Source organism: Melanostigma gelatinosum, assembly GCF_949748355.1.
Source record: "Melanostigma gelatinosum genome assembly, chromosome: 18".
NCBI lineage: Eukaryota > Metazoa > Chordata > Actinopteri > Perciformes > Zoarcidae > Melanostigma > Melanostigma gelatinosum.
Window position 1 is genome coordinate 9946517 of NC_136651.1, and position 21073 is coordinate 9967589.

General features: G+C 44.7%; 1 protein-coding gene across 1 annotated transcript; it reads right to left on the reverse strand.

The window, feature by feature from the left end:
- Window positions 1–905: 905 nt before the first annotated feature.
- LOC306792321 (ciliogenesis and planar polarity effector 1-like) lies at window positions 906–19971 on the reverse strand. Its single transcript, XM_079289385.1, has 49 exons — window positions 19827–19971; window positions 19390–19543; window positions 19170–19305; window positions 18964–19083; window positions 18599–18831; window positions 18409–18512; window positions 18173–18329; window positions 17993–18096; window positions 17406–17588; window positions 16588–16837; window positions 16300–16482; window positions 15142–15929; window positions 14828–15018; window positions 14559–14639; window positions 14305–14469; window positions 13893–14060; window positions 13581–13812; window positions 13319–13455; window positions 13013–13230; window positions 12762–12926; window positions 12128–12275; window positions 11946–12055; window positions 11700–11849; window positions 11483–11594; window positions 10777–11083; window positions 9571–10689; window positions 9218–9360; window positions 8287–8372; window positions 8132–8196; window positions 7675–7945; window positions 7212–7589; window positions 6464–7105; window positions 6012–6368; window positions 5831–5915; window positions 5116–5250; window positions 4834–4896; window positions 4653–4732; window positions 4192–4426; window positions 3811–4070; window positions 3585–3684; window positions 3274–3456; window positions 3066–3108; window positions 2816–2947; window positions 2557–2734; window positions 2405–2460; window positions 2173–2322; window positions 1853–1980; window positions 1472–1746; window positions 906–1321 (listed from the first exon to the last, which is right to left on the reverse strand). Exons 2-49 carry the CDS (start codon window positions 19468–19470, stop codon window positions 1166–1168), a joined length of 9843 nt encoding a protein of 3280 aa, XP_079145511.1. The 5' UTR covers window positions 19471–19543; window positions 19827–19971; the 3' UTR covers window positions 906–1165.
- Between the last annotated feature and the right edge of the window lie 1102 nt (window positions 19972–21073).

Genomic DNA, 21073 nt, shown 5'->3' on the forward strand with positions numbered 1-21073 from the left:
TTTAATAAAGGAAATATAAATTAAACTTTTACATGAGAAGGTTACCGAAGCTTCATCGGCCCGTGACAGCAGTCGGTACCAGAGACGTGTCGAGCGTGTACAACAGGCGAAACACAGAGATGCAGCCTCAGCATTGCTTGATATGAGTTTAACGTCAGATCATATATATATGTGTGTATATATATATATGTGTGTGGGGGGGGGATGAAGTTAGGAGTTAGTTGAAAGTGAATTCCTACACACACGCACACAATGACGTGCATGTACAATGTAAACAAACACACGTGTCTGTTTGCACTGAGTAAACATTGAATATTGCTAAATATCTGACCAGATCTGTATATATTAACCCTTCCAATGACGAGATGAGAATTGTCGACGACCGTTGCTTTGACGTCTCGGACCCATCCACTGACAAACTGATTATAAGCGTCGAGCCCTTTGTAGCACTCCAGCTCGTCTTTTGTGTAAGGACTCGGGGTGTTCACGAGATACGTGTAGATGTTGGCGTAGTTTACCGATGGAAGATAAGTAGGATCGGCACTGAAACCATCTGCACTCATCGTATAGGGATCCAAGTTACCAATAACCTTCAATTTGGCCAGGTAGCGAACCTTTGATGCACTATCCAGTGATTCAAAGTATTGTATTTTCGCCGCACTTCCTTGCTTACGCGCCGCCATGTAGGTTCTGTATGTACTCCAACATGGCCGACCGACCTCGTAACTAAGGAGATCGTGACGTCGGTGAGACCACTCCATACAGACAACTATGAAAATGAGAGAAACACCTTTGAAATGCTTGAATACAGATATTTAATAGTTTGGACAAAAATAAATTATGTAGAAAACGTTACACACAAATGGCACAAACCTAAAGATTCAAGCAAAAGAGATCACTGCAGATTTCAGCACATCAAATATCCAATTTCAATTTTTATATGAAAATGAAATTGATACCAAATATAATATATTTAAGGCCTACTTTAACAATAATAAAATCTATCTGTCATGACATATTTAATATCACTACTGATCATATCTAATTTATTAAAAATATCGACATTTATATTATTTTACTTTAAATGCTTCTGAATTACAGTATATAAAATAGGCACATAACATCTTGGACGTGTTTTTTTTAGTAATATACCATCTATTTAAGCTCACGGGTCCTCTGCAGCCACCAGCCTCTCGATAGCTTCCCAGTCTATTTTGCTGACGCTGCTACCGGTGCTCTCTGAAAGGTTGTCCAGCCAGTCCATCGCTGACAAACCAGCTCTGGCACCATCATCCTGCTCATCCACAAGTCCAGCCAAATCCTGAGAAGCGTACACAAAATATATGAAACTGGATATGAAACCACATGATCAATCAACAAAGACGTGTGGTGTTTTTTTCAAGTGTTTTTGATCTACTGTAGTTACATTTGTCTCAGATATAAGCTAATCTGTGCTGAATGTGATTCTTACTATGTAAGACTCCTCCGGCTCCAGCAGTCGATTCAATTCTGAAGTGGGCTCCCGACGGTTCACATCTTCTCTCTCTTCCGTCCTCGCCTGGTCCCTCAGGATGCCTCTTCCGACAACAGTCCCTCTTGAAGGACCTTTGTTCAGGCCCGTCTCTCGCTGCTGTACATGCCGTTCCTCACTCTGGCTGGCTGTGTGCAGTTTAGCGTGGCTCTTTGTGTGTGCGAGCATGCCACGCCTGGTCACCTGAGACAGACGGTCCCTTGGCAGGGAGGTAACTAACACAAAGTTCACAAAACACAAAGTGTCGTGAATATAATGTTATCGTTTTGAGGAAAGTCATTTTCTACAGGACACCAACGTAGCTGAGTATCACGATGATACCTGGTCTGTGTAGTCCCAGTCTCCTGCGGTGATCCTCTGAGGGCCGTCCCTGCATCTCAGCAGTCCATGGACGAAGGTGAGGTTGAGCGTGTCCTGACTTAAGTCGTATTGTATCGTGAGCAGATACACTGTAAGAAAAAGATATTACCTCCATCACTTGCTAATCCAGATGTGTAAAATCAACAGGTGTGGTTCGGTACAAAATCTGATCATTGTGGAATAAGGAATGAATGATTCATGGTTTGTTCAAATGCTAGATCAGAGTACAATTATTCTTTAATGAGACAGAATCCTAGTCAGATTACTGTTGCTGGAGATACCTGCGAGTGCTACCAGAGGGTGGAGCGGAGGTGGGTCGTGTAGTTAAGGCCACTGGTGAAGTGCGTATGGTTGGACGACTGGTGGGGAAGTCACTGGCCAAAGAATAGGCTTCACGGGTCCTCTGGTTGTATTGCTCCAGAAGCATGAACCTATTAAATCAAATGGAAACAACAGTTATGCATAATACTCATGCATGTTCCTTGTGCAAGGACAATGTAAACAAGTACATACTTTTCCTTCTCCTCCCTGGTTCTCCAAACGGTTGCTTGATTCTTGTTTGTTGATTTCTGAAGGGGCACGAACAACAATGTGGAAATAATGTTTTTTTTTTAAATAGCTTACAATGAATCATCATCTCGAGTGAAGATGCAAACATATCTCACCACCGTTCCAGAGGTAGAAAAGGGTTTGTGCTCCCTCTCCCTCAGGCTCTCTCTGTGTTTTTGATAAACAGCCAGTCTTTCCCTCTGTTTCCTCCTCATCCAGATCCTCAGCTCTCTCCTCTCGTCCTCTGGAAGGACTCGTTTCTGCGACATCCAGCCACTTTGCTGCTGGTCCAGCCTGCTATGGGTCACACTGCTTTTCAGCTCAGTGATAAATAACAGTCATTTGGACAGCACTGGATTTTAGTCAGCACCTTACCTGCTACGGTTTGCAGTCTGTGAATTGGACAGATCCAGGTCAGTCGGGGATAAATACCCTTCCCTGACCAACTCGTCTAAGATTTCTGCTGTATCGGATAGCCCGGTCTGACCCAGATTCCCATCTGCCCAGCTAGACATCGACAGGTAGAGGGCAGAGTATTGTGAAATAGAAAAAAACAAAAGTGTTGTAAGCAAATCCACAACATATAATGTGAGTCATAACATGGTGAAGAGTTACTTAAACCTACACAGGAGATATTCCAGATGCTTCTGTCAGCTGATTTTTCATTTCTGTGGAAGCAACACAAGCAGATGAAATAGTAACTTTTAACATTATGACTCTACTGAGAAAATAACCATGTATCTGACTGTACAAAAATAATATCATCCTTTTTAATATCCATTCATCAACTGAAATGCAGTTGCAGAAAATGTTTGATTCAATTGCATCTTTACTCGGAGGGGTGTGAAGGTGGGAGGGACCAGCGCTGTGACTGTAAGAAGAAGTAGAATAACGAAAAGATGGCTTCCCTTCAGAAGCCCAGGAATCGTTGTGAAGCACACTTTCTTCTTCCTGATTTTCCTCTTCTTCTTCAAAGGCATTTGGTTCAGTCAAAGTGTCCAGTCGTGGTAACCATGCTGTTAGAGACAGATAACGTACAACAGACTTAGTTATTTTTTGTTTCTTGGTTTCAAGGACTTGCAATGCAGTTTAAAATGCAATGCAGTTGTTGCTATTATTACAGATGAATAGTTTTGTGTTGTACCTTCCCGTGGGACAGACAGTCTGACAGTTTTTTTCACTGCCGTGGAAGTCTTTACGTCCGGAGCCAAGACTGGCGTGAGCTTTTCAATCGTGTTCACCAGCTACACAAAGAACGATATATGACATATTACATTTAGTATTTGTCAGCCTTTGATGACAATTTGTCAATGCGGGCGTCATTAATAATATAAGCAGGATAAATAATGAAAAACAACATGCTTACGTACCATCCTGGAGTTACAGAAGTCTATCTCCAGATTGTCTGCAATGTTCTGTAGAGCAGCCAGCTGAGAGTCCAGCTCTGACAGTCGGGAGGAGAACCAGACAGTGGGAGGTGTAGCCGAGGCACCGTGAGGTCCAACGCTCTGGGTCTTTATGGCTTGACAGATTTTAGAGTCAGATAGTTCTACCATCTCTTGTTGAACGATTCTTTCTGGATCCCAGACCCCCTCAATGTGGCTGAGTGACGGCGACTCCTCGGGGATACCTAGAGTGTACAGGACAACAGATATTTGGACCAAACTTTACCCGTAGTGTTGTGCTTCACTGATCGTATTCAGGATAGAGACATAACCGCGGTAGACTTCAATATAACGATATATAAATACCTGTGTGTGACCTCCAGTCGAGATCCTCTTGAATTGCGACAAAGGCTTGTGGATCAGCAGCAGCATCGCTCCTAAGAACAGAAGTAGCGAGTACATGCAGCTGAGCAGAAGTGGGTGAAGAAGGGCGGATGGAGGGAACATCTTGTGCTCCTGGGCTGAGACAGGGTGGCAAGTCCTGATGCAGGGCTTTGTCTTCTAGATCCAAGACACTTATGAACTGGCGTCCATCTAGACCCTGAGGGACAAAGACATGAACGTATGGAGACCATGGTCACTACATGAGATGGAGATCAGTTTGTACTCATTATACTGCTTTCTAAACACAGAATAGTAGGCACATGTACTGTGTGTTGTATTCGCTACATCATTTCAGTCAGTGGAATGAAGGACCTGTTCAGACCCAGCTTTAGAGACTAGAAGCACCAGCAGTCCCTGCTTGGTCCACCTTGTATGTCTCTTACCAGATTCTTCTCTTGCTCCTGTGGGCTCTCTTCTGTGTCTCGAACGAGGCCCTCGCTGCAAAACTGCTGATTCCTTTGTGCTGGATGGAGAAAACACAGACATACACAAAGACATGATGTTGAACTCTTCATTGTGTCCACATTGTGTCGGCCTTGTAGCCGGAATTTCAAGTCAACTTACGTTTAGGGCTACTAGCAGTCACAGAGGCACACACAGCTTTGTCCACAAGTGTGGGAGGACAAGCTGAAATAAACGTAATTAACATGTTACATGCACATCATCTAGGTTTTTGGAAAACATGCACTTAAAACAACCCAAGCAGAATGGAGAAATCCAATGTACACTATTATTTTTCATTGATTAAAAAAAAAAGAATCTAAAAGACGCATGAAAGCATTCTCGTTCAATTACGAATAAAAGCTACACCTGTGTAATAACATTACAACCCAAGCTGTAACTCACCCGGGTCTGTGTTGGTGAAGGCATCATGGCACTCTGGGGGTCTTTTACATGTGGAAGCGAAGGCATGCAGCTCAGCTGAAGTGGATATGGCCCTGTCCAATAATCTCTGCCCAGTCAGCAAAGAATCAAAGGACCCTGGGAGTTAAAGGTAAGAAAATAAACAATAGAAACAATCAATCAATAGAATTGAAAACAAAACATTATAATGTTTCAAAGTCTCATGACCTACTTTATACTGTGTGTAACGTATGTAAAACGAAGGGACAGTGGATAGATTGTTGTTAAAAAGGAGTTACATGTTGCTCTCTCAGCAAAATGTAAAAGAGCTTTTATTTAAAGTCCTAAAGACTGAATTCAACTTCAATATTCATTTTGCTTATGTGATTATCTTTGAGTTTTTGACAGATAATCAAAATATTAAAAATGATGACAGCTGTTTTTTATTAGTGCCTCGAGGTAAACCCTTTCTTTGGTGATACCAAAAAAAAAGGGCAGATATATACTCCACAATCCAGCATTCACATCACACCGTGACTGGCCACCTGTGTGGAGGCGAGAAAGGATCTGGGTTTGATCTTCTCTCTCGAGCTCTCTTTTATTGTATTTGCACTACTTTTACTGTACAATTTGTGTTTTTGGGTGATCACAATTCGTCTTGGGACTAAACTCTCTTAACACATTAGTGTATTTGTGAAACGTGCATTTTGACACGAACCAAATTGAGCAAAATTAGCAACATCTTGTCCAGGGGTGATCTCTTCAGCAGCTGCAGGCTCGTCGTGCACAGGCTCATTTGTTGGCTGTAGATATAGTGGAACAAACAGATGATAGAAGAATTACTCTCAAGCATTGGTAGTAGCACATAATACGTCTTACTAGAATGAATATTATTCTACCTCTTGTGTCGGGATGATAGACTCATTTGGTCTGAACGTGACTTCTGTTGTTCTTGTCCTCTTTGCCTTCTCCTCTCTCCTCTGCTGCCTATAAATAACACAGTGAGTATAGTGAGTAAAATGATGGACTTTAAAAAAAAGAACATCAATAAGGTGTAAACTAGTTTGCGATTGCCTCTTGCTGGAGATAGAGCTGGGAGAAGCGGTCGCTCTTCCGGTGCTTTCAGTGGCTGGGTCTACTCTGAGCAACTGCAGTTGAGCCTTTTCAGCGTTCTCCCTCCCGACCACTGAACTGGACAATTCCTCCACGGACATGAGGCGGGGCATTTGGGCTGAAGGAGCTGCTTTGGGAAACATCTGTGGCGGAGACAAATATCTGTACATAAACTACAATGCAATATTTCATGAAACCCCCCCCAAATAAATCGTGAAATAACAGAAGTACTGCTTGCCATTTGCGGTCCAGCATCGATGTGTAGAAGCTTGATCATAGGTGCTTCTCCCATCGGAACTGCAATGTTTGGAGTGAACCTGGAGGACGGCGGTAAGGGTAGCTTGGGGAACGTGGTGTTGCTGTGTGGAACGGGCTGTAAGTGCAGCAGACGAAGGCCCTGCATTGGTTCAGGTGTGTGAGCTGGTAAAGCAGGAGGAAGCAGGGAGAACCCTTGCACCCTGGATCTCTCCGATGTCAGACTCTGGGGTTGAGAGTGCCTGGGAGTTGGATCATGCGGAGGATAAAAACTGGGTTGTCTTTTTGGAACCGAGCTGGATCGGTCATTGTATCTAAGGTTATCATGATGGGATTCGATAGGTGCAGGGTTTGCAGTGGGGAGCGTCTGGGGGCTTTGGGGATGTTGTGGGCCACTCTGCTGGGGCGACGGAGGACAGTGGAGCTGAAGTAACTTCAGGCCCAAGACCTGGGGAGCAGGATCTATTTGTCTGCTCATATTAGAAGGTAGTAACACAGGGGCGTTGTGAGCAGCATGACTGCTGTGAGTAGTGGCAAGAAGCCCCTGTGAAGGTGTGATTAACCTCTTGTTCTCGCTGGAGTGGATTTCTGGCGACACCGCCTGGACAGACAGCGGCTGCATTTCCTGAAGAAAACAGAAAACTGCATTCAGCTTGGTTTCACTGGGATTCAGTTATTGTTTACAAAGAAGCACAATGTGCCATAACTCAAAAAGACCACTTGAGCCATACCTGATAACTTGCACCGGCACCATTAGCGGTGGAGGGTAGATTCCTGGTGGTGTGATGCTGGCTGCCTGTTGGAGAGGTTTTCCCTCCCGTGCTTTGGAAAGCAGGCTGCTCTGCAAACATGCATGCAGGGGCCCGACTGGACTGAGGGTTGTCGTATCTTGAATTTGGCAAACATGCTTGTGTCTGAGGTGGCAAAGGAATGGTGGTTTGAGCGGTTAAGGGATGTGGTTGAGGGATGAAGTTGGGAGCGTAAGATGATGGCACATTAGGGTGTGACATGTTCATGTCAGACTGGGCGAAAGAAGAGCTCTGCTGGGCAAGTTGCAGATTCGAAAACGAAGCACCCAAAACCTCCATCAGGCTCATGTAGTTGATGTTCTGTAATGAAGGAGAAAAACACGAGAGAGTCAATCAAAAGAGTCAGTTGAGTCAAAAGCTTTCCTTTCGGTTATTCTGTTCTTACCTGAACCAGTCTGAATAAGTCTTCACCCAGACGCTGTTGCGTTGGCGGAGTCTGATTGGATAATGGCTGACTGGGGGTTGTAGAAGCCGCAGCGGCTGCAGCGGCTGTGGAGCTTTGTGGCTGGAGGTTTGGAGGAGCCAGGCGTGTGTCGGTGAGCAGCGTTCCAATTGAACCAAAAGGATCGGCATGGACCTCTGCCTCAGGCTGGACGGTAGGAGGTGCTTGGGGCTCTGGGTCTGGGGGGGCTTGTAGGCTTCCAGCATGACTGTGGCTTAAACAACATAGCATGGTACGACTTAAAATCTTAAGCAATAACAATTACGCAATGCTGAGAAAAACTTCTGCTCGAATTCTGGCACTAACTTACTGCGGTGATGGCTGTCCTTAGAGAAACACTTGACACAGTCATGTGTGTTCTTGCAAAGTGAATATATATATATATTTATTAAAAACTCACAGAGAGGTGGAGCTGGACATGTCTTCAGCACTTTCTGAGCTGTCCAGGTCTGCCAGCTTCAAACTCTGCACAGAACATAAACGACAGTTATTTGTGTGTCTTGACAACGTTGATGACACATATGAAGAAGGGGAATCCTGAATGGTAATATTCACCGTTTCAGGTGTGCAGATGTTTCCAGAGATGTTCCCATTGGAAACAGAGGAGGACACTTCCAAGCCCTCACTGTCACTTCTTTTGCCTACAAATACCAAACACATCAGTTCATATTGTCTGTTATGGTTAAGGGTCTGCTTTACAGCAACTTTGATGATCCCGTATACCAGGGGTCTCAAACTCCCGGCCCGCGGGCGAATGTGGCCCCCCACGTCATTTTATGTGGCCCGCGAATCCGCCAGCAAAAAAAAAAAAATTCTTTTTTTTTTAAGTTAGACTTGATAATAAAAATATCCCCATGGTCGAAATGATGAGATAGAAAGTCGAAGTTATGCGATAGAACGTCATAACTATGATAGAAAGTCATAATTCTGAGATAGAAAGTCAAAATGATGAGATTGAAAGTCAAAAATATGAAATAGAAAGTCACAATGATGAGATACTTAAACACACAGTAGAAGCAGCTCTTTGGCTGGTTACTGTTACTTGAAATGGAAATGTATTGTGAGTACATTGAAGACTACTTTAAACGTGTCTTTAAAACACATGAAATACTTCATGTGGGATTGTGCAAACGCACCCTTGAAAGGATTTTAAGCATTGAACAAAGTTATTGTAATAAGTTGTTTGATATTTGTCTTTGATATGTTCTGTAACAGTTTGATCTTTGACAGAGTAATGTGGGTTTCTTAACCCTAAATTAAAAGGATTTAAGTTATAACAACAGAAATGTGCTTAAATATATTTTTACATTTATATAACTGCATGTACAATATTTTTACACTTGAATAATCAAATGCAGAGAGTTATTTCACAATATGTTAGGAGTAGTTACATTTACAACCGGCCCTTTGTGGGCGACCATGATGCTGATGTGGCCCGGAGTGAAAATGAGTTTGAGACCCCTGCCGTATACCTAAGGTACAATACCTTCTTTTTCGGGTGTAACATCCAAGTCCTCGTGAGATGGTTGTTGTGAACCCTGCTGAGCATCAACGGTCAGTTGATCTTGGTCATTAGGGAAAGGTGTCCTGTGAGATGCCTGTTCCTCTGATTCATCTGTGCGAGAACCACTGCAGGGAAACAAATAATACAGAAATTGAAACTGTTTACGAGATGAAACGATGCGAAATACTGAATCAGTATACACAGAACAATCATATGAAACACTGTCACCTCTTAATATGCATACTTTAACATCATATGTCCAATTACTGTCATTTGTTGGTTGATGTATCAGTGCCAGTAATAAAGCTTTGTAAATAAAAACATGGTGCACTCACGTGGACAGTTCTCCTTGCTGCAGATTGCAATCAAGACCAATGATGGGAGTGTTGGCTGATCCAGGGTAACCTGTATCAACACTGCTCTCTCTCTCCAGCTGCCGATCCGCCTCGGGTTGCAGCACAGGGGCTACAGTCCACTGTGTTTCTGGAACTTGGATGTGGGCACTGTAGCGGTCTGTCCCGAGTAGGGCAGTGTACCTGCGCTCCAGCAAGCTGAGGGAAGTGAGGACGGCAGGCGCCGAGGCTTTGACACGGATCACTACTCCTTCATCAGCTGTTCCTGCAACGCCTCCTCCTCCCCTCTCTTTCTTCTTTTTGCCGTGATGTCCTAGTAGCGCCCTCCTATCAGCCCAGCGTACCATCCACTCCAGCAGCCTGCCCAGCTCTGGAAACTGAGCCTCTAGTTTCGGGTCCAGGCCCTGCTGCAGTTCAATCACGGCCTCCACAGACGTCGAGGAGCCAAATATCAAGTTCTCTGAAGGCGGCCCCGCTGGAAAGGCACTTCTACTCGGGCTAGTTTCAGAACAAAAGAGCCCCCCCTTCGTTCTTTGGCCGAAAGGCCTCTGCTGTCGGACGCCAAACAAACCTTTTTGCCTGCCAGTCCTCAGCCCAGGAAGAGAGGTGACGGAGAGGCTAGTTCTGGATACGGGGGCTTCACTCCAGACGGAGGAAGTTTGCAGATCGGGCGTTGCACCTTGTTTCACAGGCTTGTAGCAGCAGCCGGCTCTGAACACTGGAGGCTCATTGCCCAGGTGTTTTCTCGCTGGATGGTGCCCATCTCTTTGGCGGCGATGAATAGTTGTGAGCACATCAAAGGTGAGAGAATGCAACTCCCTCTCCCTCAGCTGGGAGGAGAAGCCCTTCAACAACGGAAGTTCACCGCCTGAGGCGCCTCCATCGGCGCTATCCTTCTCTAGCACGTAGCTGAGGAAGAGCTCCAGGAAATTGAGATACTCTTCATCTTCCAACTCAAACTCCCAGGTACCAACCACTGGTAGGGGAGGCTGCTCATTCTCCTTGGCATCGCCTGGCTGGCCCTCCTCCTGAATGACACTTTCAATCTTAACAGCAGTCTTCTTTGCATGTTCTCTGTCCCTTACTTTTGCTTGTTTGCCCCTGCAAAGAACAACACAGAGCACAGAATAAGCCACAGACACAAAATACCTCAGAGTAATGGTAGATCTACTATTCTACGCTGGCTACCTGGTTGTGGCTCTGCTGTGCATTTCAGGAGAGACAGCCTCAGAGGTGTTATCCACTGTGTCTCCATCACTGGGAAACCCACAGTCAGTTAAGGTGCTGGTGCTCAGACTGGTACCCAGTGAGAGTTGTCTCAGCATGGCCATCCCGTGTTTGCTTGCCCTGTCATCCTGCTCCTCCTCGTTCTCCCACAGGTGGAGCTCCAGGGGGGCCAGGTGCCTCGTCAAACGCCCAAGATGTTTTCTCCTCTGCCTGAATTTGTCTTGGATCACAATCATCATCAACTCGTTCACGTCCTCCTTTTCCCCCTCTAGGAAAACCAACAGAATAACATCGAGTGACATTTATAAAAACATCATATATTAGGAGGTCATGGATTATAAGTAAAATACCTAAATCCCTTACTTAAAGGAATACATAAAGCATATATTTATAGTATGTAACCAGCACATATAAAAGGACAACGACTGGTGTTATGACCGGCTCAAAGACCAGAACTAATTATCTTTGGGGCTGTCACATTTGGCCTTTCAGAAACAAGTTCATTTTTTTATTTTTTCGTCACATTCTTTAAAGATTTTAACAACAAAAAATGAAGAATCAATAAGAAAATGTAGCCATCAGGTAAGTTAAACAAAAGTTTAAAAAAAAAACAGCATCCCTGTATCGTGCCTCAAAGCAACGTGTCAATGGACAGAGGAGTTCGTACCAAGGACGTTGCATCCCCTCAGTTTCTGCAGCAGTGAGTGATACTTTTCTCTCAGAGGGACTCTGACGGACTCTTCCTCCTCTGGGAAGGCTCGGACCAGCGTGTCTGCCACCTAAGAAGAACAAGCCAGGATGAGAAATGTACCCACTCACGGTCATTTTGTTTAACTTCGACAAACACTGTTGATGTAAGAGAAGGCTGGAAGACGTCATATTACCAGAGAGAGAGGAGGAAGCTCAGACACGAGGCTGAGCAGTATGTCCTGGAGGATCTCCTCCGCATTGAGGAAGCAAGAGAAAGGCAAGAAACGACGGGCCCAGCAGAGAGCATCAACACAGGTCGATCTCACTTCTGAACCACCAGGGATCTGACGGACACAAATACACCCAGATATTTATAGCGTATAGATAGTTAAGAATATTTATACATAACCATGTCATAAAAGCAAACAGAAATGAAATACCTGTTCATCTCTACCATGCTGTCTGGCAGCCTGATACTTCCTGCAGGAAATGGAGAGCTGGTCCCTGACATGAAGCATCCAGCACAAAGCACACAGCTCCCTGAAACAGACTTACAGGAGAAATACACTGAATAAGTACGATCTGAACGTAGATCATTGATTATGATGTGGTGGTGTCTTACTAATAGTTTGAATGGTGTCAGCGTCCAGGTGACCGTCTTTATTCGGCCCCCGTCTGAAGAATCCACCCCGGCTGACAAACTTCATCAGGCCCTCTGGGAAAGCCCTTTCTTCTTGAGCGGCTGATGGATAGGCGTACTTCTTCTTGATCTGAACACAACATCACATATTTCCTCTATTTAGGATGGCATGGCACTTCACAGACGGTCAGTAAGTAACAATGTTTGCACAAAGTGAGGCGATATTAGCAGGATAAAGCATTGCAGACAGTCAACTTTATGAGATACAACCGATCATAATTTAGAGTTTCATCTGTATTCTCATTTCCTATTTGGATGACGAGGCAATGAAAGTGTATTAAAATGGAAAATATTCATCATTTCTTCAGGGAAATTTGATTGTCAAGTGTCTTTTAGAACAAACTCTTGAATTTGCATGTAATCAGAATCAGAACCGTTTATTGCCATTGTATGTTGAACATACAAGGAATTTGACATGACGGGAGGTGCATAACATTTAACAACAATCAACAACAAATGCAAATCGCAAACAAAGAATGTCAGCTACGTCAGCCACACTTGGGGACCGTTAATGCTCTTTTTAAACCAGATAAAACCCTTCGGTTGGAGAAAGCACCTTGTGTAGTATGTGTCTGGCACGGCGTAGATGGCTGATGTACCACTGGGCAGCAGGATGGCAACAACGTGCAGACCTCAGAAGTAACAGTAATCTTTGGAGAACTCCAGACACTTTGTGACGCGATGCAACTTCTGCAAACTGCCCTATTATCCCTATTGGGTCCTAAGCATGAGACAAACACACCATTTAATAACAAAGTTTATATGTAAACACACTGTATGGGATGGTTCATCTTCTGTGTCGCGTACCTGTGTGTTGGGGGAAGGCTGGGGGCAATAAAGAGGAGGGGAAGGCAGATATAGCCCACTGGGCACTAAGATAGGCAGGCAGGAACACAGGTCTTTGACTGTGTCCAGCAAGGAAGACAATGGTGAAGACATAACATTCACTCCAGCCATGACTGACGCCTTCAGAATCTCCTGTATGGAAACCTGTAACAAGTCCCAGTCTTCTCCTTCCGAAGGGTCTAGCACAAGGAGTTGAGACAAAGCACAGATAAAAATCAAAGGGTTCTATGTGAGTTGTGGTCATCTTATAGTTGAGATCTCACCAACCTGTAAAGCTCTTGTCCCCATCTTTATCTCTGCGCTCTTGGAAGTCAGACTTATTGCCAAGAAGGCACTCCAACTCAACCTCAAAAATGCTTTCTGGTTCCAAAGCTGTCGGGAGGTGGAGCTCTCTCCTCCTGAGCCTGTCGTAAAAAAATAGGTGAAAAAGATGAAAATAATCATGGTAAAAGTTTGAAATTGAAATAAAGTTATTCTAGTAAACAATTTGAATTCACTACTTGATGATACTGTGTGCATTCACACTGACCGAGTAAAGTCAAAGTGGTCGGTGCAGTAATTCGTATAGGCCAGGCTCAGAGAGGCCGCTGTCTTCCAGTCCCCAAGATGATAAGCCAACCACACAGTCTCAGGAAGCAGCCCCCCTAGCAGGAGCAGGTCCTGGGCGTAGTCCACCGTCCATACTTCTGACAGCTGCTGTTGTCGCACTGCTCTAGACACCTCCTCCTGGCACAGTGGCACCAAGCGCCCAACGCTAGGGGCTGAGAAAGGACATATTACCAAATCGCAATATAAATGAAGAAATGAGCTGTTTAACTGACAAATAATCATGGAAACACACCATGAGGTAGATGCAGTGGAGGCAGGATGGCCACATGGTGAGGGGGCAGGATGTAGAGGGGTTGGTTGGTGAAATAAGAGGCCATGAATCTCCCCAGGGTCTGAACCACAGCGCAAGCTGCGTCACTGTGGAGGTCCATCGGCAGCCACGGGCAAGGAAAAGAGTCTCCTGCAAGGGCATATAAAGGCAGAGCTAAAACTTAACGCAAGCGACTGTGAACAGGGTGGTGGAGGCTGTGCACATGAGTTATTCCTAAAACTGCTGTCCTGAGAAGGGCAGGACTTTTAGGTATGAGGTATGAGGTCAACAAGTTCCTAACACCTGGATTAACTCATTCTTTGCAAACTGATTGGTGCCAAAAAAAATGCTCCGCCCCCATTTACCACATTCGTAATTTTTGACCATGGCTGACCTGTTATGCAGGTCACGTTGTCCTTCTGGTGTCCAGCCCTGTGCAGGATCAGGCGGGCCATGTGGTCCCCCAACTCCTGGCTTTCTCTCAGCCGGTACTGGGATAACAGGCCGTAGAGGAGTGCCAGACAGAGCCGTGTCTCCTTGAAGACACTACGATCACAGGCTAACAGCAAGACATACGATTATCAATTCGGACTGAAGGTGAATCTGTGGTGTACTTAAAATGGAAAAATTAAAAGGAGATGTTCTTACTTTCGTTACTCTCCTCACAGATTTGTGACCGCCATATATCTGCACTTTTTGGGTACGAGCCGCACAGGAAAAGACGTTCACCTGGTGGGGAGAAGAGTGAAATACTAAACAACAACAATTATAACTTAGATATAACTATTAGGCTTTTCTTTAATCTGAACTGCAGTGAAATCCTTTTGCATTTGGTTCGTTTTCATTGAAACAACCCCGTTTATTTCCTGTGAGCGGATGCAATAACCGTCATCATAAATAGTCCTTCTGCTACAGACCTGCGTAACTCAGCAGTGCAGGACCCTCCTCGAGCCTTTCTCCTGTAGCCTGCAGAGCGGTTTGGATCTGGGACATGATGACAGACAACTGTTGCTGCTCCTCCTCCCAGCCTTCACAGCCTTTAAAGCTTTTCAGATCATCCATATACTGCTGGGTGATCCTGTAGACCCACTGCCACACTCTCAACAATCTGGTCAAAGGAGAAAATCAAATCTTAAATACCAGCCAGAACATGACATGCAATGAGTAAAACCGCCGTCCACGTTTTGCTCATGAACACGGAGACATTAAAAGCCGGAGGGATGGTCTGTACCTGCTGGACGGTCGCTGGGGAACAGGTCGTGCTTGATGTAGAAAATGAGATTTCTCCTCTTTCTCATTCTGTAACAGAGGCACATAGTGTGCATCTGAAGGCCAGAGCTGCGGTGGCCGGGCAAGAGATTCCTTCTCTGCAGAGGACCAGACGGTTCTTTGCTGCAGGCTGTAGGTGTCGTCAAGAGAATCAGAGACCAGCTGCAAGATAAGCAGGACTGAGGAAAGACTATGAGATGACAACTGACAGTGACCAGTCTGGTGGGACTCAGGGAGCGGAGTCAGCAGGAGGCGTATCAGCCGTTGACTGAGCTCTACCACCAGCCCCAGGCAGCACGGCCCATCAGAGTGAGTGCTGTCCCAGGGAAGGAACGACAGAAGGGCCTTGAGAAGGTGCAGAAGGCGGGTAGAAGCCAAGATGTTCTTTCTCCCCGTGTTCACAGAGCTGGGGAGCAAATGGAGTAAAGCAGCAAATCGCACCACACAGTAGAGGGTATGCTTCAGCAGACGGGTTCTGTCTTCCACAGCATTTCCGAGAGACATGCCAAAAGCCCAAGCGGTTAACAGCTTCGTCTGGATTTTTCCAAGTTCGCGGTGAATAGCCGGGGTCTTCCTCTCCGTTTCACCGGAATCATTTTCATAATCTGGGCTCGTAACAAGTCCGGCGTCAGTTTGTGTGTCCAGGGCATGGAGTGTGTCGAACATTGAGGCAAACTCCAGACGGCCGCCGTCCTCCACATGAGAACCAGCAGGAGGTCCGTCTACATCAGAGTCATCCTCGAAGAAAGTCTAGGAAACCACACAAGCAATCCGCAGGTTAAAGAGAACTAAAGGAAGTTAAATCAACTAAAACAACAGCAATGACACATTATTTACTCAGGGTAATCAAATACAATTTAGTAATTATAGACGTAACATGATGTCAAAAATGTAAACAGAGAAGGCTGTGTTTTGAAATTATAAGACAAAGGCACATCAAGTTTAAGACTCTGAGAATATGTCAATGCTGGCACAAAAATATGTCAGGGATGGGTGAGCAATATGATTTCTAATCTGCTTTTTAACTTCATATAAATGTAGCCAGAGTCAGCGTATATAGTCTCTACACCATACTCAGAATCTAAAGCTATACTTTTCTAGCTTATACTATTTGACCGACCTGTACTTTTCCAAGTAGTTCCTTGGTACCACCCAATGTCCCCTGATCCTGCAGGAAAAGTGGCAAAGTGGATCCATCTGTGGCCGCTGAAACGACAGAGTCTGCAGTGTTGGGCCCACGCGTAACAAGGCTGCTGCCAAGGTTAAGACAAGACAGGGACTCCAACCACGCCCTCACATGCATCTGGAAATAACGAATGTGAGGAAAACCATATTGTCAAGAATAGTCCTACATAAAGTACACACAAAAGCTGAAGATGAGTAAGATCCCCGTTCCCTGGTTTGCCACCTGTGATTTATCCAGTATCCGGCTGGCCTTCTCCAAGTCCGTGCTTGTGTCCTTTAGAAGTGTTTTCAGCATCAGGGCAGGAGAGGGCCTATCTAGCACCCTCATAACTGTGGCCATGTAGCCATCAGACACGATGAGATACAAAAGCCGTGGATGCCAGGTCACAGAGTACCGCTGTCTCAGGACATCCCGCACAGACAAGCTGGAGCTGGACCGAGAGGCCTCCGCCTTCCCTGCAGACACTGGCGCCCTGCAGAGGGAAAGGATACACAACTTTAATGACTCATATTATATCAATGCTGAAACGATGACTTGATTAAATGATAAAACGATCACCAACTATCGATCGTTTTGATAGATGTTCCCCTCTTTTGTTTCAGCTTCTCAGAGTAGTGGGGATTTGCTCTCTGTTTTAGATCATCGTGAACTGAATATTTTTGGGTTTTGGACCAAAACAACACAGTGACCACACCTTTGCCTTTAGGAAATAGTACCAGTTGCTTCCCCGTGTTTTCTGACATTGTATAGGTCAAATGATTACGGTAATCAAACCAGTAATCAGCAGATAAATCAATAATGAAAATAATCAATAGTTGCAGCTCTACATTATGTGTTTGACAGTGGATTCATACTTTAGTTATTGTGACAATACAAAGCAGAGAGGCATTCTCACTGGGCTCTCATGCTGAAAAGTGAAAGTGAAGCAATCAAGAGCAAAGATGGTCACAGAAGAGACAGGAGAATACAGAATGAAGAACGTCGGCAGAAACATCAATCAATCACTTGTAACAAAGGCTAGTAAGGGATCAAATGTGTACCGGTAAGTGACGAGAGGGTGCAGGGGTAGGAAGTGTGCAGGCCCAAAGTCAACGTTGCAACCAACGCTTGTGAGAGTGATAAGCCCCCCAAGGCGAGTTAACATAAGAAGGGAGCCTCTCTTCAGAACACAGGCCAGGAAAAGACCGCCTGGTGACCAACTCACACTGCCCACCCAGTAGGATCTAGAAGAGAAGATATGTTAAGTCCATTTCTAAATAAAACCACACTGTTTATCAAGATTTTAAAGTAGTTCTTATGACACATTTTATTTGGGTGACACACCCTTTGTTGGCAATCATTTTCTGGTGTCATTACATCTTAGCAGTCCTGATACAATTGTATAGACGTTGTTGTCTCTGATGGTGATGCTGATCTTTCCTCTCTGGTACATTTTATACATACACAGTCCAGAAACGGTGTGTTGAACTGTCAACACTACTATGTCAAACATAAAGTAGGAAGTCATACACCTCCGCCAGCAATATTTAGACAGTGTGACTTCATAGACGTTGACCCCCATGTTGGCTGACTACTGCACAACACCAACCACAACACATGTTCCCATCTTTATTTATGCATATTGTACCTTATGTATTTAGAGGGGATCTCCAGTTTCTTACTTCCACATCCTCCGAGGCCACTTGATGTTGAGACAAAATTCTGCGTGCTCACAAAGAGGACCTGTGTGGCCTGCAATCAACAAGAGGAAATATAAGTCTTGAATTCTGGAAACAAACATATGAAGATACAGAGGCCAGATGTTCACCTTAGGCTGTCTCTGGTTCAAGACGATGGCTAACAGGCAGCCATCGGGGCAGAAGGTTGGCACCAAGGCCCCTCTGGACTTCACTGATTTGCAGGGCGGGGCTAGACGAGACATGGGGTATGTCTTTGTGGCCCACTGTATGCTGTATCCCACAGAACTACAAAGAGAAATGTGCACTTTTAACCACGGTAATACCCAATGAGAGTTCTGTCTGTTGCGTACACCTGTTTACTCACCCCACTCTTACAGGGCCTTCTTCCCATTGGATTTTAAGGCAGGTGATGATCAGCTTCTTCTCAGATGTGAAAACAAAGGCTGATAAGCAGGCATCACCCATCACCTGAGAGAAAACAAGAAATGGAGTGCAGGTCTGAAAAAACGGGGTCATTTACGGAAACATGACATGATTCTACAGAGTATACAGACCTCTGTTTTGATGAAAATAGTGTGTTGGGATGCTTCTTTGTCTTGTGAGGAAGGCAGAATGGAGTCTTCAAGGGGCTGTATATGTGCCCAGTGTCCCTTGACTGCGCCATCTCGTACCCCAGTCAAATCCCTGACATCCACACACTCCCACAGGAACACTTGGCCTGTTATGGCTACCAGGAAGACGCGCATCCCGTCGTCTGAAACCTGGAGCGACAGTCGCATAGCGTTCCCTGAGAAAACATACACACATAAGTCCATTCATTGAAGGTTTAACATTGAATTAACTGGAAGTCACTGTATGTTACAGGCTCACAGTAGAGATAATACAATGCATGTACATAACATACAAGTAATGTGCATACCCTGAACGTCAGTAATCACTTGAACTACTTGTGGGACTGCTGCAGCAGTCTTCAACAAGTCTTTATCCCTGTTCCACAGAAAAAGCTCTCCTGAGACCAAAAGTCCACAAAGCCACATACCTGAAAAACAGCAAGAGACAAGTAATGTATTCTCACAATTGACAGGTGACATGCGCTTTGCTTTATAGTTTGCAGATTGTACTCACCATTGTGGGATGAAGCCATAGTCACCACACTGTTGAGCAGAGGATGGAGTTTAGGAGTCCTCTTCTTGGTGCGACCAGACATCATGTTGATCTCACTGATCCGCCTGTCATCTAACAGGAACACAGACTCCTTCTCCTGAAGAGTGACATGACACAGATTCACAGTTGTGTTTCTCTCACATGGATATGTTTAAATGTCTCTGGCTGATACTGTCCTCACCTTCCCAAGCCAACAGAATCGCGGCCATGGTTTCTTCCGTTTGATGCTGGATGACAAAACAACCTCCAGCTTTAGATCCATGTTTGAATGACAGCATCAGTTCTTCCTTCTTATTGTGCACTCAGCAGGGGTTCATCGAGGTTGCAGGATCCCACTAGACAAGCGAGGCGACGTAGGTTAGCGTTAAATGTTAAGTTAACGTTAGCTGACAAGTAAAAACATGCATGTGCTAAATGTGAACATCCTGCAGACTGTTACTTAGAAATATCACTCTTGAATATGCGACGGAATCGTTATGTTTACGGCATCACGTGACATAAACATTGTTAGAAGCAACAACAACAACCATGTTATGTTGACCATGCCGCTAACTAGCATTAGCTACCTAGCTCGTTTTGCTCACTGCGCGGAGCATTGGCCCCCAAAGAAAGACTTACCTGAGCACTTTAATCATCGGGTAGTCAACTGTTTAAATGCTCACATCATGTGTTGCGGAAATGTTAAATATAACTTTGGCTTTACGTGTTATACCGCGGATAATCGTGACATATTTCGAAACTCCCTCCGCTTCAGCGTCCAGAATTATTTCCCATGATCCTCTCGGAGGAAGCGTCAATGCGTTGCCGTAGGAACGTAGATGTAACACACACACACACATGGGGAGGTTCAGGGCAGGCCCTGTCATACAACATTATGGGATGCAAAAACGGAATGAATGAAGGCAGTAGCATTCAAACATAATACTCAAAGGCTGAAAACTCTGCCCCATTATCTTTCTGCAAATGTCTGTATGTTCAATGTCAATACTCCAAAAAGACTCGTGACAATAACAACAACACCTAGCTAGTGTAGAGCCCTGCACATTCACAGACGCCTCAGAATATTGCTGCACTTTTGCCAGCAGATGGCAACGCTGCAAAAGACATTACTGTCAGTATGTGCAAAGCAAAGTGTTTGAGTTCACATGGAAGCCAGTTCTGACTAGAGCAGAAGAGATCACTTTGGTAGATAATGGGCGGGAGGCCGATAAAAGGTTTTTGTGTACTTTGCCTCTGAGCTATTGCAGATATCTCTACACAAGGTCAATGTTCTGTGAGGAACATGCAGGCCTATTAACTATCCGAATGTTTGTGTGCAGTAAGTGGTCCTCTTCACTGTTAACATGCTTTGCGTTGTGCGAACTAAGCTCTCTTATTGGCTTGTTACAGAGAGATATTAGGTTTGACCCCAGGCCCCTGCTGGTATTTAATTACCTTTGCACTACCTTTTAGGCCCTCTGCATGTGTGAATGGATATTATTCATAGTAAACAGTCTTTACACAGCCAAATAGGACATGACTGAGGAACACATGGCAAGAACACGCAGGGCAAAAGCTTAAAAATAGACTAAAAACCCAAAATGTTTTTTAAACACAATACTATCACCTTAGCCTGTCCCCTGAACACTTGTGAGCACTAGTTTGTGTATTGCAATAGCTAATTAATCACTGAATGAAGTAGAACAGTATTTCCAATTGTCTCAATTTGTCAATCACCAATCATAACACGCAAGCATGTCAATACTGAAGGATGCCTGATCACCCAACACCCTTTCTACACCATGAATAAAAATAAACAACAATGTAAAGAGTAATATAGGTTTACTCTGTAATTACTCTATGATTAATGTTTATTTGAATGTTCC

What these genes read in the sequence shown, in the direction of transcription:
- LOC306792321 (XM_079289385.1), bottom strand. Translation starts at nt 19,470, where the DNA reads ATGGATCTAAAGCTGGAGGTTGTTTTGTCATCCAGCATCAAACGGAAG. An exon ending in TATGGCTTCATCCCACAATG is followed by an intron (nt 19,084 to 19,169) that starts GTGAGTACAATC and finishes GCTGTTTTTCAG; the next exon opens with GTATGTGGCTTTGTGGACTT. An exon ending in CACAGCAGAGCCACAACCAG is followed by an intron (nt 10,690 to 10,776) that starts GTAGCCAGCGTA and finishes TGTTCTTTGCAG; the next exon opens with GGGCAAACAAGCAAAAGTAA.